Below are 14,155 nucleotides of genomic sequence, written 5' to 3'. Positions count from 1 at the left end.
ATATGCAACTCCCTTCAAGGCTCAACTGTAATGTTACTATCTCTCCAACACCTCCTGACACCACAGTAATGCTAATCACACCTTATTCTCCCCTAACAATGCCCAAACCAAGCGCGGATCGTCTCCACCTCCGCCCCGCTCCTCAACCCGCATCTCCAACCAACGGGACATTGTGTTCAGAGTCTAGATTCCTCAGATTGAGTTCGAGAAGACCGATGGCTGGAATGATCTTACAGCTGTGCGCGAGACGTACGAGGTCATGAATCCAAGCAACTGCTCCAAAATGCCGAACGGCGTTTTGGTCAGGGTGGATATGACTGATATCTCTAACAAATGAGCCCGAAAAGCTACAAGACTGCTTTAGGGGACTGCTTGATTGGCTTCCCTAGTAAAAGCCTTTGACGGAGAAAAGCCTTCCCCAGTTGACTCACTATATCAAAAGACGTGAGAATGCTCAGCCGTGTATGAGATGCTTAAGGAGCCGCAAATACGAGATTCGGACTTCCGCAAAGGCTGTCTCGAATGCGATAGAGATCGTTGTATGGTGACGAAAGCCATAACATTCAACAAGGCGGAAGAGACGCAGCACAGGATTCTCTAAAGGGCGATCTCGAAGCCGTGTATATCATTTCTCAGCCATTGCACCAAAATACTGAACGGCATGTTGGTAGGGCTTGATATGGCCGATATCTCCATCATCATTCCCTGGTCGTTTGCAAGTTACGACCGTTGGTTTTTTTTTTTGAAAGATTTTCTGTTGGAGACTATATAAGAATCGAAACAGAAAGTGCAAGCGGCACTTCGAACACTGAGAAACCCTCCGATGTTTCCCTGAGGTACGCACTTATGCGAAGTTCCAGAATCAATGGATTGAAAATGGCCTCACGCTTCACCATTATGTTCACCGCGCATCCAGTGGCTTCCAATGCGCCCCAAGCCCAGGCCAACGTTCCGCATACGTATAACTTCGTCACCTTTAAGCGCTTCCCTGCCGAAATGAACTCATATCTCACCTACCAGGTCACTTTCGTAGATGCATAACAGCCTGAGTCAGACTGTCTTATCAGACTGTCACTATACTTGCAAAGCTTTTCCACAGCGACCCGGTCAGGACCCCCTCTACTTGCTCCCGCGTCACGGAGATCTCGACATCGCGGTCCCAACTTACCTAGGCCAAGCTGAGAAGCGCACGAGGAGATTACAGTCGGATTGAATGACTCTACGATCACGTAGCTGATTAGCAGCCCTGGAGATGCAACTGGAGAAGGAGTTTTGCTATGGCCAAACCTGAATAACCTGAGGCATAGACCGCGTGCCACCTCCACCTGCCACGCCATCTTCTGATCTCTCATCTTAATTCTCGCTACAAATGCACACTTCTATTTGAAACTAGCTCTATAGAATAGGACTTCGTATGGAAAGACGTTTTTGTGGCCGAGTTCCCCGCATATAAAACTATAACCCGAGTAATTTCGGGGAAGATGCCGCCTCCGGTTCCTCACCTGGCTAGTGGCAATATGCCTATATCCAACTTATTGAGACCAAATATTGAGTATACCTACCTCCACTACTCACGTTGATGTGGTCCATTGACGATAGACAATGAGGCTCATTGAAAAACAGTGGATGCGCCATCGGCAACTCGGTTTGGCTGAACGGAGCAACTCCGAAGAACGAACCCCACGCTCGTCGTTACCTATAAGAGTCCTGACCTGTCGCGTCTGAAACACAGGCCATCTGTCAGTACGTGAATATCCTCAAGATACTGTTCCCGGAACAGCCACGCTCTAATAACCTCCGTAACCTCCGTACATATCGGATTGTCCAACGGCATTCCCCACATCCCCAGTTTCCCCGCAGCCATGGCCAAAATAAAATCCATCGAATACTTCCGCGTCCTCCCCCGCTGGCTCTTTGTCAAGATTGTCGATGAGGAGGGCCACTACGGCTGGGGGGAAAGTACCCTCGAAGGCCACACGGAGGCCGTGGAAGGGACTCTAAACGCAATGTGCAAGCGCTTCGTGGGCTACGAAGCCGAGTACGTCTTCACCCGTCCTTCCAACTCGGCCCAACCCAGCCCTGCCCAAAACTAACCAGACATCTCACAGCGACATTGAACATATCTGGCAAACAGTCTGGCGCCTCAACTTCTACCGCGGCGGCCCCATCTTCATGTCCGCGCTCGCCGGCATCGACATCGCTCTCTGGGATCTCAAAGGCCGTCGACTCAACGTCCCCATCCACCAGCTCCTAGGCGGCAAAGTCCGCCACAAGCTCTCCGTATATGCCTGGATCGGCGGCGACCGACCCTCAGACGTCGAAGTCGCTGGCAAGGCACGGCTCGCGCAGGGGTTCAAAGCCGTCAAGATGAACGCAACGGAAGACATCAACTGGCTCGACTCGCCCAGCGCGCTGGACTCGAGCGTCGAACGACTGAAAACCATCAAAGCGCTAGGTCTAGACGCCGCGCTGGACTTCCACGGCCGACTGCACAAGCCCATGGCCAAGCAGCTGGCCAAGGCGCTGGAACCGCACCGCCCACTCTTCCTGGAGGAACCCCTGCTGTCGGAACACCCCGAAGGCATCAAGCAGCTCTCAGACCAGGTGTCTACCCCCATTGCGCTGGGCGAGCGCCTCTTCAGCCGCTGGGACGTCAAGCGCTTTCTCGAGGACGGCAGCGTCGACGTGCTTCAACCGGATATCAGCCACTGCGGCGGGATCTCCGAGCTGCGGCGCATCGCGTCTATGGCTGAGACGTACGACGTGGCTATCGCGCCGCACTGTCCGCTCGGACCTATCGCTCTGGCTGCTTGCATGCAGGTCGATCTCGTTACGCCTAATTTCGTCATCCAGGAAATGAGCATTGGCATGCACTATAATACTGAGGCTGGTGAGTACGATATCAATAGCTATGTCAAGGATGCGGGCGTCTTTGCTGTTCAAGATGGATTTGTGGCTGCCTTGACGGCGCCGGGGTTGGGTATTGAAGTTGATGAGGAGACTGTTCGGCGGGTTGCGCTGGATACTAAGCCCTGGGAGCCGAAGGAGTTTTTTGGTCCTGATGGGGGGATTAGGGAGTGGTGATTTCTTTCCTTAGTGTCTTAAGTTGTTCTTTACTGAGTGTAGGGTCATTCTGTTTGTTTGTTGCTTCCTTTTTAGTTGCATAGCGGAGTGTATTCAGACGGACTATATGAATGACATGAAACATGAATAACATCTGGATATACTCTACTATAAGACCATCTAAGCAATCCAAACCAAGACAAACCGCTCAATTCAGACGCGCAGCATTGCACTCATCCGCACGCTTGATGCACTCCAGCACCAAGCCCCAGAACGCTTCAAGGTCCACCCCACGGGGGATCGCCACGCCAACCGGATCAGATTTGACGCGGGAGCGGCCCAACTCACCCACCAAGGCAACATCAGAACCATGAAGCCCGTCCGTAACGACATGGACAGCAAAGCGCTCGCCGTCGCGGTCGTCAAATCTCAACGTCTGAGCTGGATGCTTCTTGGCGAACGTCGGGTTCAGCGTTGACAGGATGACGGCAACGGCGAGCGGGTCGTGCAGGGGCGGTCCGGCTGTGATGCCGAACTCTGTTTCGTAGGTCGAGGAGAAGAAGGTGAGGAGTTCGAAGAGCATTTGGCGGAGGGTCGTCGGGGGGATGGAGGGGTCGTCTCCGCCGCGGAGGATGCGGGCTTGCACGGTGGGGGAGGCGAGGACTTGGTGGGTTAGGTCGAGGCTGATGAGGGTGGTTTTGGGGGCTAGGATGGGATTGCCCAGGATTGCTTGGGAAGATTCGGGGTCGCACTGTTGGGTTGGGTTAGGTTGGTTTGGATTGGATTGGGGAAGAGGGGTTTTGGTAGGTGACGTACGTAGATGTTGAATTCGGCTAGGGGCGTTACGTTTCCGATTCTGCTTTCTTCGCCGACGAGGCGGCAGATTGGAGCGTCGGTGAAGCCCTCGCCGACGCCGCCGCCCATGATGCTGAGGCCTTGGATGTGTTCTGCGACTTCGGGGAATGTCGCAAAGAGGAGGGCTACGTTGGTTAGGGCGCCGGTGGCGATGACCCACGGGGTGCCCTTTGGCTGGGCCAGCAGGGCATCGCGCATGGCGAGGATTGGGTTCTTGTCGGTGATGGGGGCGCGAGACGGCTTGGGGAGGAGATCTGTGCCATCGATACCCGAGTCGCCTGGTTGTTGACGCGCCGTGTTAGAGTGCAATGATGGGGACTGGGCTGGGCAGGCGTCTTACCGTGGATATTCGCGGCGTGAACTGCAGGTCTGCAGAACGGCTTGCTGCTGCCTGGATAGACTGGAATCTCGGGTCGACCAATGGCTTCCAGGATTCTGGTGGCGTTGACGGTTGTGTTTGCGAGAGACGCATTGCCGTGGATCGTGGTGATGCCTAGTAGGTTCAAGGACGGGTGATGGGCAGCGATGAGAATAGCAAAGGCGTCCTACGTGAGTGAAGCAGATCGTGTATTAGCTACTTCAGTCTAATGAGTCATGTTCTAATGTATGTAGTAAGACCACTTTTGGTCTACTTACATCGTGGCCTGGCAATAATGTTAATAATGACTCGATGGGAGGAGGGGTCGACTAACCAGGGTCACAGTCCAACCAGAGAGGAACGCGGTCCGTTGCAAAAGCCATGTTAGGTGTATTTGAAAATTGACGGTCTGAAGGTTTCAAATTAAATTGAACGGTTCTCACAAAAAGAGGAGAAAGAAGAAGTTGTTTGTTGTTCTCAAGCACGATGCAACCATATGATTAAGTCGAGATGGCCTGTTATCATGCGGGGAATTCCCTATCTGTCCGATAAGGCGATAAGGCCCGTCAGGTGCCTAACCCTAAGCCCTACCTTCCTAATGGGGACAGCTGTCGTAGCTTCCTCTCCGGGGAAACTTCCACGATGTCATCCGCGTTCACCATACTTCATCTACTTCTGCATGTCCTACGGGAATGACTGTTTCTTTATCTGTTGTTTTTCTTAAATGGTATTCTACTCTTCTTACACAGACAAAGTTCGTGTGATGCAATGTCCACCGATCTTCCACGCCCGGGCCTTCGCCCGTTGTCGCAACTGAAAGCTGGGCCGACGACGTCTAGCTCTAGATCCACTGCGCGGCCAGCGGCCTCGACTCTGCAGTCTTCCTCATCCCAAACATCCCAGCGACCGCAACACCGCAGGAATTTGAGCAGGGATGAGCAGATCAATCCCCTGGGCGACAAGGCGACTGCGGCGCTCATTCGTCGCGTCCTTTGTCCCCAGTCGACCAGCTATGGCGGAGCTTCCACTCCACCACCTCTCGAGGAGCTCTTGCCCCCTTTGACAAGCTCAAATGAGGTGGACCGCCAACTATATGCCCTCGTTGCCATCATCGTCAAGGAATTTGTCTTCTCCTGGTATTCCAAAATAACGGCCGATCAGGCTTTTGCTGCGGAGGTCATCCAGGTGATGGCGCACTGTACTCGCGCGCTGGAGCAGAGGCTGCGAGAGATAGATGTCGCTCAGTTGCTTCTGGATGAGATACCAGACTTGGTAGAGACCCATATTACATGTGAGATAATGAACTCTGTGCTCCTCGGACATGGCCGAAATGACCGTTCCCGTCACTGACTGGGTTTCAATCAATCAAAAGCATACAGACTAGCAAGAGCGCAGTCGAGCATGTCGGGGTTTTCTCCATCTGTCCGCCAAATCTACCACACTTTGAATCCACATCCTAGCCTTTCGCCAATCCCGGACCCTTCCGATGCGGAGACAATTACGCGGCAACGTGAAAATGAAGCGGTATATCGGCAATTACTGGCGCAGGGGGCGCTGGCTGTTCTCCTTCCAACGGAGGATTTGGAGAATGCGTGCCTGCGCACACTGGTTGGCGACATCCTGGCGGACCTGATTCTGGGCAACGAAGTGAGCGGGAGAATGACCAAAGGCTGGTTCCTTTGGGGCAGTGTCACGAAGATCATCGATGTGGTGAGACAACGTGACAACCGTGAGGATGATACTGCAACGACGGGGAAGGGCCAGTTACAGAAGTTCGGCCTCCTTTCGCCCAGGGAAGAATTCGTGAGGGCCCGTTCGCCGCCCAAGATCCAGTTGAGGATCCCCGACTGGATTTGGAATTTACTTCAGTTGGGTTACTTGGCCGTTGTGACCCTGCGTTTCATCGTCGTAGGTCTGTTCCGCGTTGCATTTACGGGTCCGGTGACCTCACCATCGACTTCCACCGCTTCAACCAGTCAAACCAACAAGACCCCCACCCCGTACAATAACCCCGAGGGCAAGCGCCCCGTTCTCTACTACCGAGCATCGAGCATGCTCTCGCAGCTGGTGGATATACCTCGGCGGATGCCCTGGTTGAGCGGGATGTTGGCGCTTTTCCAATACCTGATTGTGGCGGGTCCAGGCAGACTCGGTGACACGGATAGCGTCCTTGATAGGTGAGTCGCATCTTTATTTGAGTTCCCACCCACCCATTTTCCCCTCTTCCTCGAGCACCATTCAGATTGCGCATGGCGGTTTGTCAAACGGGACGGAGCAACTCTAGGGTAGGAGTTCGATCTCCGAACCATGATCTACGCTGGTATTGGCAAGGGCGCTTTTTCTTTTTCTTTTTTTTTTCTTTCTTTTTATTATTTCTGTTACTATCATTGCCGAGCATGCGGAGGAAGCCCGTGGAAGATGGCTGCATATCCGGCGGGACATCGATGTCGCGGATGTGCATTGCTCGCATGCTGCATCGATCACTTGATCTGAGGGTGGATGCACAGCGCATCGTCCTCCTCTCCCCTGATTCGCCTATGCACGACCGTATGGTCCATTACGGTCTGTGACCGGCGCGTACGGTTATATTACCGTGTTGGTATCGTTCTGACCGACGGAGCATTGATTACTTTTGATTATGGTTTCTTCCTGGCTCCGGATAATCCTGGTCACCAGGATCATCTCTCTCCTCACTCCTATTGCCCTCCCCTGCCTCTTCCCTTTTTGGGACGGTACTGCCAGGGACGTTGCGAGCGAGCAAGCATGAGCACAAGAATTGATAGCCAGATCGACCGACCGTCTCTCTGTTGGCTGCAGCCAACATCGGCCATTCCGAGCTCGAGCCTGAACGTGCCCTGATCCGCCGTCAATCTATCACATCTATCTCTTCACTTCACGATGAGATTACCTCATAGATGTTTTAGCCAGAATGGGCTGGCCCGGCCCTTTCCGTCCCGTGCGATTCCAGTCTTTTTACCTTTCTTTTTCTTTTTTTGCGCATCAGCCGGATTTGACTTGGCCGAGCCAGAAAAGGAAACAAAGAGAGAGGAAAGAAAGGGCCCACCTCAAAAACCAAAAAGGAAAGAAGGGAAGAACAAAAAAAAAAAAATAAAAACAAGGCTTGAGGGAACTTCGTCCAGACCCCTGCAACGACCAGTGGCTGCGTCTTGGGCTTGGCCGGTTTAACGTGAAATAATTCTGCGACGATCATCCAGACTCTACCTGAAGGACGGTTTACATTCCTATCGGCGACCGGGCTTAACTTGGGTAGAGCCACCATGAGAAGCCCATTCGCCTTTACCCCTTGGGTCTCCTGATTCATGGTTACCTTCAATCCAGCCTGCGGCAAATGCTCACCAAGCACGGCAAGTTCACGCTTGAACCGAGATCATGGTGGCTTTTTTTCGTTCTGGGGTTACGACGAGGCTGCAGCAACTGGGGGAAAAGAAATCCTCAGTTTGGCCCCTCCAACAGATGATTATTTTCATTCGCTCGAATGATAGACAAGAGGGTTGGTCTGTCGTCATCTCTAATATTGGGGCCTCAGCAATCGCACCAATCGATGGCCCAAGCTCCTTAACACCGAGCAGATCCTGTGCCATTGGGTCTCCACTCACGAGATGAGGCCTTTTTGACCCATCCTCGTTCTTTTTTTTTTCTTTTCATTTTTATTTTTTTTCATTTTATACTTTTGACAAATTGTCTGCTGGGGTGGATTCCTACTCATGCTCACCAATGACTGAACCTCATCGGGGGTTTCTCCGTCCTTCGTTGCGCAATCTGACCGCTAATGATCATTTTCGCTGGATTCCCCTTTGTGGAAAAGCGCCAGGTTCACCCCTGCTAGAGGGTCGCCTTTTTACTAACTTTTTAATTTTTGACTCCACTAGGTTCCTTCACGAGACCATTCAAGACTATATTTTGACCCCCACTTTATTGCCCAATCTGCTCCTCGCATCGCGGGCAGCCCTGTTTCCCTCGAATTCGCATCCGACCGCCGCGGCCGCGACCGCTAAGGGCGTAAGTGTTGGGCCGCAGCCGGCACCACACCCGCCGTCTCTGCCCGTGTCTGTGTCTGTGTCCGTGCAACCATCGACATCTCCTATCGAATGGGGCGCCAGCGCCCCTCGTAGTGATTCCACTGGCGCAAGTACCGCCAGCAGTAGCGTTGCTACCGCGTCAGCGCCTGCGCCCCCGTCCTCCGTATCGCCGCCCACCGACAGTCGCCTGTCCGTGGCCGAAATCGCTTCCATAAAGCGATCGTGCGCGGCCCGCATCCTCTCGTTCGTACCTCGGCCAGTCGCGCGACGGTTTTTGGGCCTGTCAACCTCGCCTTCTCCGCCTGGCTCGCCTGGAGCGGCCCCTGGGGAACGCCAAGAGTCTTGGGCCGCCTCCAAGGAAGCACAACAACCGCCACCCCCAGCGCGGGCTCCATCCCCGCCATCACCGCCAGATCTGACACCGACCTCGCAGGACGACGAGGAGGCGCGTCTGCTGACAGCGATTGAGACCGATATTCTGGATCTCTTTGCCGACGACTACTGCAACCGGCACCTCGTGTACGCGATCATCGAGACCGTGCTGTCCAGGCTTCTACCCGAGCTATCGGAATACAGTGTCACCGAATTAATGGAGCACAGGGGTGTACCCCTGACCGCCACGAGTGGGATTTAACACCACCGTACTCGACTGTCTTTACAAGCGAGTTGTGAGCTACTGCGGTAGTATTATCAGGCATATACAATTATACATAGATAATGACGATCATGAATCGTACCCTACTTATACCCAACCGTACTGAATAAGTAAAGCTAGGTAGCTAGTTAGTATACCATAAGACCCAATTAGGGTAGCAGGTAGTAAAAGTGAGTGGCAAATAATAGACAAGCTAGTTATATACCTAGCTAGACCTAGCGAGACAACCAAATCGACGAGTCAATCTTTCTTATTAGTGGAGAGAACTAGTAGATATTACAGAAATGATTAGAGTGATAGATACCTTCTACCTTTTTACCTACCTGTGTACGGAGTACTCCGTAGTATGCACCCTTATGAGTGGATACAATCGTAACAATCGCATTATATGGACATACCACACAACTACCCAGTACGCCTTCATACGGAGTATAGGAGGGATATACCTATGTACTACAGAGTACTCCGTACCAACCTAAGACCTACATATCGACCCCTCAAGCACTAAAATAGGAGAAATAAAGGAATGCAGGCATAAACCAAAGTGACGAGTCAGCCCAAGACGAGTCCATCAGGCATGGTTAAGGCATACTTCGATCCTTCCTGTGATGTACGGTCTACGGTCTATGTCCTCCCTTCCTGCTGTGTCTGTGGTTTGTTGAGGGGTTGTACGCAGTACATAATACTGCATACTATGGAGGAGGTAAAGTGTAAAGTGTAAGTGTATATGTGTTTGGAGATAATCTACTTACTTATCCTGCTTCACATATAGTGAAATAGAAAAATAGAAAACTAGATAGATAGACAGATAGATAGGCAGACAGACAGATAATAAAACCAAACAAAAGAAACCCACGCGTATTCCAAAAGTAGTCAGCTCGTGCCACCGAAATCAGACACCTCCATACATACCTCCACACCTACATATGCAAGCAGGAAGGTACCAACCAACCAAGGTAGGAAAAGAGGAAAACTAGTGAAGTCCATCCCACCCAACGCACATAAACCCCCCATCACTTGACCAGCACGGAACCATTTTACACCAATGATGCAGTGGGCTGTACCTGCTTCCTACCTACGTGGGTAGATAGGATGATTGATAGATAGGTAGGCGGGTAATTTCCCGAGAACTACCCGCCTACCACGACCTATTTACTCCTACTCCTACGTACCTACCTATTCACCTAGGATATGTACGATGTATGCAGTAGTATGTACACCCTGGCGCTAGTCCTACATGTGTAATGTAGCTGGATGGCTGAGTAGTAGGTAGGTAGTAGGTAGGTAGGTAGGTAAGTAAGTAGGTAGTACGCTGACACTCGTGTTTCCCAAGGCTCGGAAATACCTATCCAACTATCTCTGATTAGACCTATTCAATCAACAGGTTCAATAATAGTAGGCATGTAGTAAGTAATAGGTTTGCTTCTTACTTCGGGGACTGCTGCGGCTTGTACTACAGTCCACGGGGGTATAATAGCATTTACTAAGTGAGTATTGGACAGAGTTTTACTCTTTTTCTTTCTTTCTTTCTTTCTTTCTTTGTTCCTTTATTCTTTATTCTGTATCCTTTCTGTCGGGTTTGCTTTTATTGGACATTTATAACTTACTACTTATAAACTATGATATGATCTAAATGTAGTATATACGAATATAACAGTTCCAATGACTCATAACAATGTCGCACCAAGTAATGTAAGACGGAAGTTTCCCCCAAGAAAAGAAACCCTACCAAATAAGGGGCAAACCGGACACGCATACAGTACATACACACACGCAGGCACGCAGCGGGGTTGAAAATAAAACGCAGGGGTGAGAAAGGGCGCACAGGAACAAAAAAGGACAGCAAATCGACCCCGTCCGAACAAATCAGATAATTGCATGCATGCAGGTCCAGGTTACGGGTAAGCAGTACAAGCATGGGTTTGCCTGGGATACATTCATTCTCATTACCACGAAGGGAGTATTTGAAAGGAAGGAAAAGGAATAATAATAATGATAATAAAACTGATCAATTATGACACAGAAATGCGGTGAGAAAAATTCAAAGTATGAAAAAGCGAAGAGGAAAAAGAAAAGGAACCTGATATCCATGCTCATGTTAAGTTACCTGGACCAATGCCTTGGTCCTGCCCTGTTTCACCGACACGAAAAAAAAATATAATATGATAACAACCAAAAAAGTAAGAAAATATCAAATGAAGAGAAAATAAAATCAAGACTCCGAAATCAACCTTGGTTGTGATCCATGCCATCATCCTGTAAATAGGACCAGCGCCTGTGTCGTATATGAACCGTGTATTCGAGGTCGCCCTCTTCCCTATTGTGTATGTATTATCGGGTCTTTTCTTTTGATCCTCCACGGCCCAGCAATTGCCGGGCGTTTAGCACAGAAATTCATCCAACATGACGTACAATGCTAGTAAAACAAAAGGCCACCGAGACGTAAAATAGCGGAAAGGAAAAGAAAGAAGAGGAAAAGAGGAAAAGAGGAAAAGAACATAAAACGAAAAGAAGAGGATAATAAAGTTGCATGAAATGGGATGGATAGTTAGTAGATTGAAACAGTATAACCGAAAAACAAGCCGAAAAGTATCTCAAACTTGATGTCGGTCAGCCGAGAGAGTGAATGCTTCGCTTCTTGTGGAGGTGAGGCCCGTCCTCATGTTCCTCGATACGAGTCAACCCGCCAGGAAGCGTGATATGCTGCGCCTTTGCAAGCTCCAGTCTCTCCATCAGTTTGCCAATGGTCACATATTCCTGGGCGCCTAGTCCGGTGGGCTGCTGCTCAAAGTAGCTCATCACCAGCTCGAGCGCCTTGCGGGCTTCGTCCTGGGTCGGGGATCCAGGGGAGCTGATGGGCGAGACCGTCGTCGACTTGGAGAATAGAGGCGGGTAGATGGTCTTGGTTTTGATTTCGGGGTTGCTCCGATTGCGCTTGATGGTGTTCGCGGAGGTATCTAGAGTCGGGGTAAAACGGGGATTGTGGACCTGTTCGGGGAACGCCTCGTTGGCAGAGAGAGGCGACTCCAGCGCTGTCTTGGGGGACACCTGCTCCGTTGAGTCGCCCGCCGACATCAGACTCGGGTCAATCGAGTTGATTGGAAGTGTCTGGCTCCTGGGTCGGTTAGAATGACTGTCTGTCGACGAATTACGAGACTGACTCGTGGGAGTAAATGGACTATCCGACACCAATGTGGACGTAGGGCTCGCGACCGCAGCAGAGAAGGTAGATGTGGTATCAAGCGAGGGGGGGCTTCTGGATAGGGCCTGGTGCAAGTCGGGCCCAAAGTCGTGCGTCTCGTCGGTTTTGATATTGAACTGGCTGTGGGTTGGCGACAAGGGTGACGGCGTGGCAAAGCCCGTGGGCGACGTGGGGGAGAGCACGCTGGGCGATTGCACCGCAGACGCCAAAGCCGAGTTGATGCTCAAGCGAGTGGGACTCCCGGAGTCGCTCCTAGCAAAGGAGCCCTTGCGGGACTTCGCGCCTAACAGGCCGTTCCTGTGTTTGAATTTCTCCAACCAGGCGGTGCTCAGCACCTTCTCCTTTCCATCAGGGCTCCCGCACGTATTTGCAAAGAAGATGGCCTTTTCTCGGATCATCTCATCGCTCAAGGGGTAACCTTGGCGCTGGTAATTGCGCACCCAGTTGGAGAGGGCTTTTTCAATATCCGGCACTCTCCCTTTGGTCCGTTTGATGGGGGAACGGCTTCCATCATCGGGGTTAAGATACTTCTCCTTCTGGCGCAGGACCTTTGAAACGGTACTGTCAAGGATATCGGTTAGACGTGGCTGATCCTGGCCTAGTGGAGATGCATGAACTGTACCTTCTTTCCACCCCGAATAATGCTGCAATCCGTTAGTACGCTGATCTAAAAGAGGAGAGAGGTGACACGGCAGGGGACGGGTCTTACCTCCAATATCTGTCTGTTTAGCAGTCTTGTTCTCCTCGTGATAGAGACACATTCGCCGACGGTCCTCATCCGTGAGCGTTCTCCGCGGGGTGGAGCTGCTCGTGGAGGACTTGCGCGGGGGCGGGATTGGGGTGACGGGGGAGACCGACGAAGGCGGAATGGGAACTGGCGGCAAACCCCCCTCCGGGAAGTGCGATTGATGGTTGGTGAGCATACTCGGCCACGTATTCGATGGCAACGTTAACGGAAGAGAAGCATAAGGGGGCGGTATTGTCACCCCATATGCCGAGTCCAAGGGGATCACACCGTACGGGAATCCATGGTAGTCGTCGAGTGGTGGTGACTGCTGAGCCGGGTGAAACCCTCCCATGTCAACCCAGGGTGATTGTGCAAAGTCATTGTCCTGGGAATGAGAGCTCTCCGTGTCCATCTCGAAGAGGGGATTCAGAGACAGGGGCAGAGACGGGGGGAAGAGTCCGGCAGTCGAAAAATGCAGGTGTGAACCAGGCAGGTCGGTCAGTCTCTGGGTGCAGTGCAACAGTGCAGCACCGGTATGGATTCCAACCAGGTCTGCGTCTCAGGCCGGGAAACGGTCTCCAAGGTCAATGGAGGAAAAAGCAAGCAAATGATGTTGAGATGGGCATGAACAATCTAAAGACAGGTGGAAAAACGACGATGCATATTCGACATTGGAGGTGGTGCCGAATGGAGTCGAGTCGATATGCGATTATGAAGCAGTGGAAGCGAGTATAGCAAGCAAACCAAACACCGCAAACAGACAGAAGTAAAGAATACTATGCAATGCGATGAAGAGAGATATAGTCCCGTGAGGGTGACAGACTTTCCACACCTGTAAATCTAAACTCGAGCTATCCAGAGGGAGGAACGGAAGCTGGAGGCGAGAGAAGAACGAGGAGTAGGATCGAGGAAGACGAGAGTCAAAAGAAGTCAGTCCGTCGGTAGTAATAAGTGGTAAGTAATGAAGTAAGTTAAGGCCCCGTATGCATACCAGACTAAAAATCCTGCAGGCCCTTGCCGTTTTGTACAGGGAGAGAAGTCAGTCAGAATGGGGAGTGAGAGTCGCCGTGACAGTCACAGCAGAGTGCGGGTAAGGCATGAAATGTTGATTTATGATTATAATAATTATTGTTTTATTAAGTTTTATTTTCTGAAATATAAAATACATCAAGAAATAAAAAATTAAAAATAAAAAAGAAAAAAAGAAAAGAAAAGAACAGAAAAACGAAAAAAGAAAAGGGAACAGGGAAGTCAG

At 51.2% G+C, this 14,155-nt stretch overlaps 4 protein-coding genes across 4 annotated transcripts; 2 read left to right on the top strand and 2 right to left on the bottom strand.

The window, feature by feature from the left end:
* Positions 1–1,780: 1,780 nt before the first annotated feature.
* P168DRAFT_343704 (enolase C-terminal domain-like protein) lies at positions 1,781–3,177 on the top strand. The gene is made up of 2 exons (XM_024841834.1): positions 1,781–2,038; positions 2,109–3,177. Exons 1-2 carry the CDS (start codon positions 1,863–1,865, stop codon positions 3,082–3,084), a joined length of 1,152 nt encoding a protein of 383 aa, XP_024692857.1. The 5' UTR covers positions 1,781–1,862; the 3' UTR covers positions 3,085–3,177.
* Positions 3,152–4,747, bottom strand: P168DRAFT_290352 (uridine-cytidine N-ribohydrolase). Its single transcript, XM_024837189.1, has 5 exons — positions 4,611–4,747; positions 4,555–4,562; positions 4,259–4,463; positions 3,880–4,196; positions 3,152–3,814 (listed from the first exon to the last, which is right to left on the bottom strand). Exons 1-5 carry the CDS (start codon positions 4,657–4,659, stop codon positions 3,272–3,274), a joined length of 1,122 nt encoding a protein of 373 aa, XP_024692856.1. The 5' UTR covers positions 4,660–4,747; the 3' UTR covers positions 3,152–3,271.
* Positions 4,748–4,995: 248 nt separating this feature from the next.
* On the top strand, positions 4,996–8,929 carry P168DRAFT_253206 (PXA domain-containing protein; the record flags this gene model as incomplete). Its single annotated transcript, XM_024834367.1, has 4 exons — positions 4,996–5,567; positions 5,649–6,453; positions 8,167–8,349; positions 8,398–8,929. Coding segments are annotated over exons 1-4 (2,043 nt in total), but the record flags the coding sequence as incomplete, so codon positions are not given.
* A 2,652-nt stretch (positions 8,930–11,581) lies between these two features.
* Positions 11,582–13,312, bottom strand: P168DRAFT_236680 (DNA-binding domain-containing protein; the record flags this gene model as incomplete). Its single annotated transcript, XM_024833534.1, has 3 exons — positions 11,582–12,734; positions 12,796–12,817; positions 12,883–13,312. 3 exons carry the CDS (start codon positions 13,310–13,312, stop codon positions 11,582–11,584), a joined length of 1,605 nt encoding a protein of 534 aa, XP_024692854.1.
* Positions 13,313–14,155: the final 843 nt, after the last annotated feature.

Source organism: Aspergillus campestris, assembly GCF_002847485.1.
Source record: "Aspergillus campestris IBT 28561 chromosome Unknown P168scaffold_6, whole genome shotgun sequence".
NCBI lineage: Eukaryota > Fungi > Ascomycota > Eurotiomycetes > Eurotiales > Aspergillaceae > Aspergillus > Aspergillus campestris.
The sequence above is the reverse complement of the archived record's forward strand: the minus strand, read 5'-3'. Positions and strand labels throughout refer to the sequence as shown.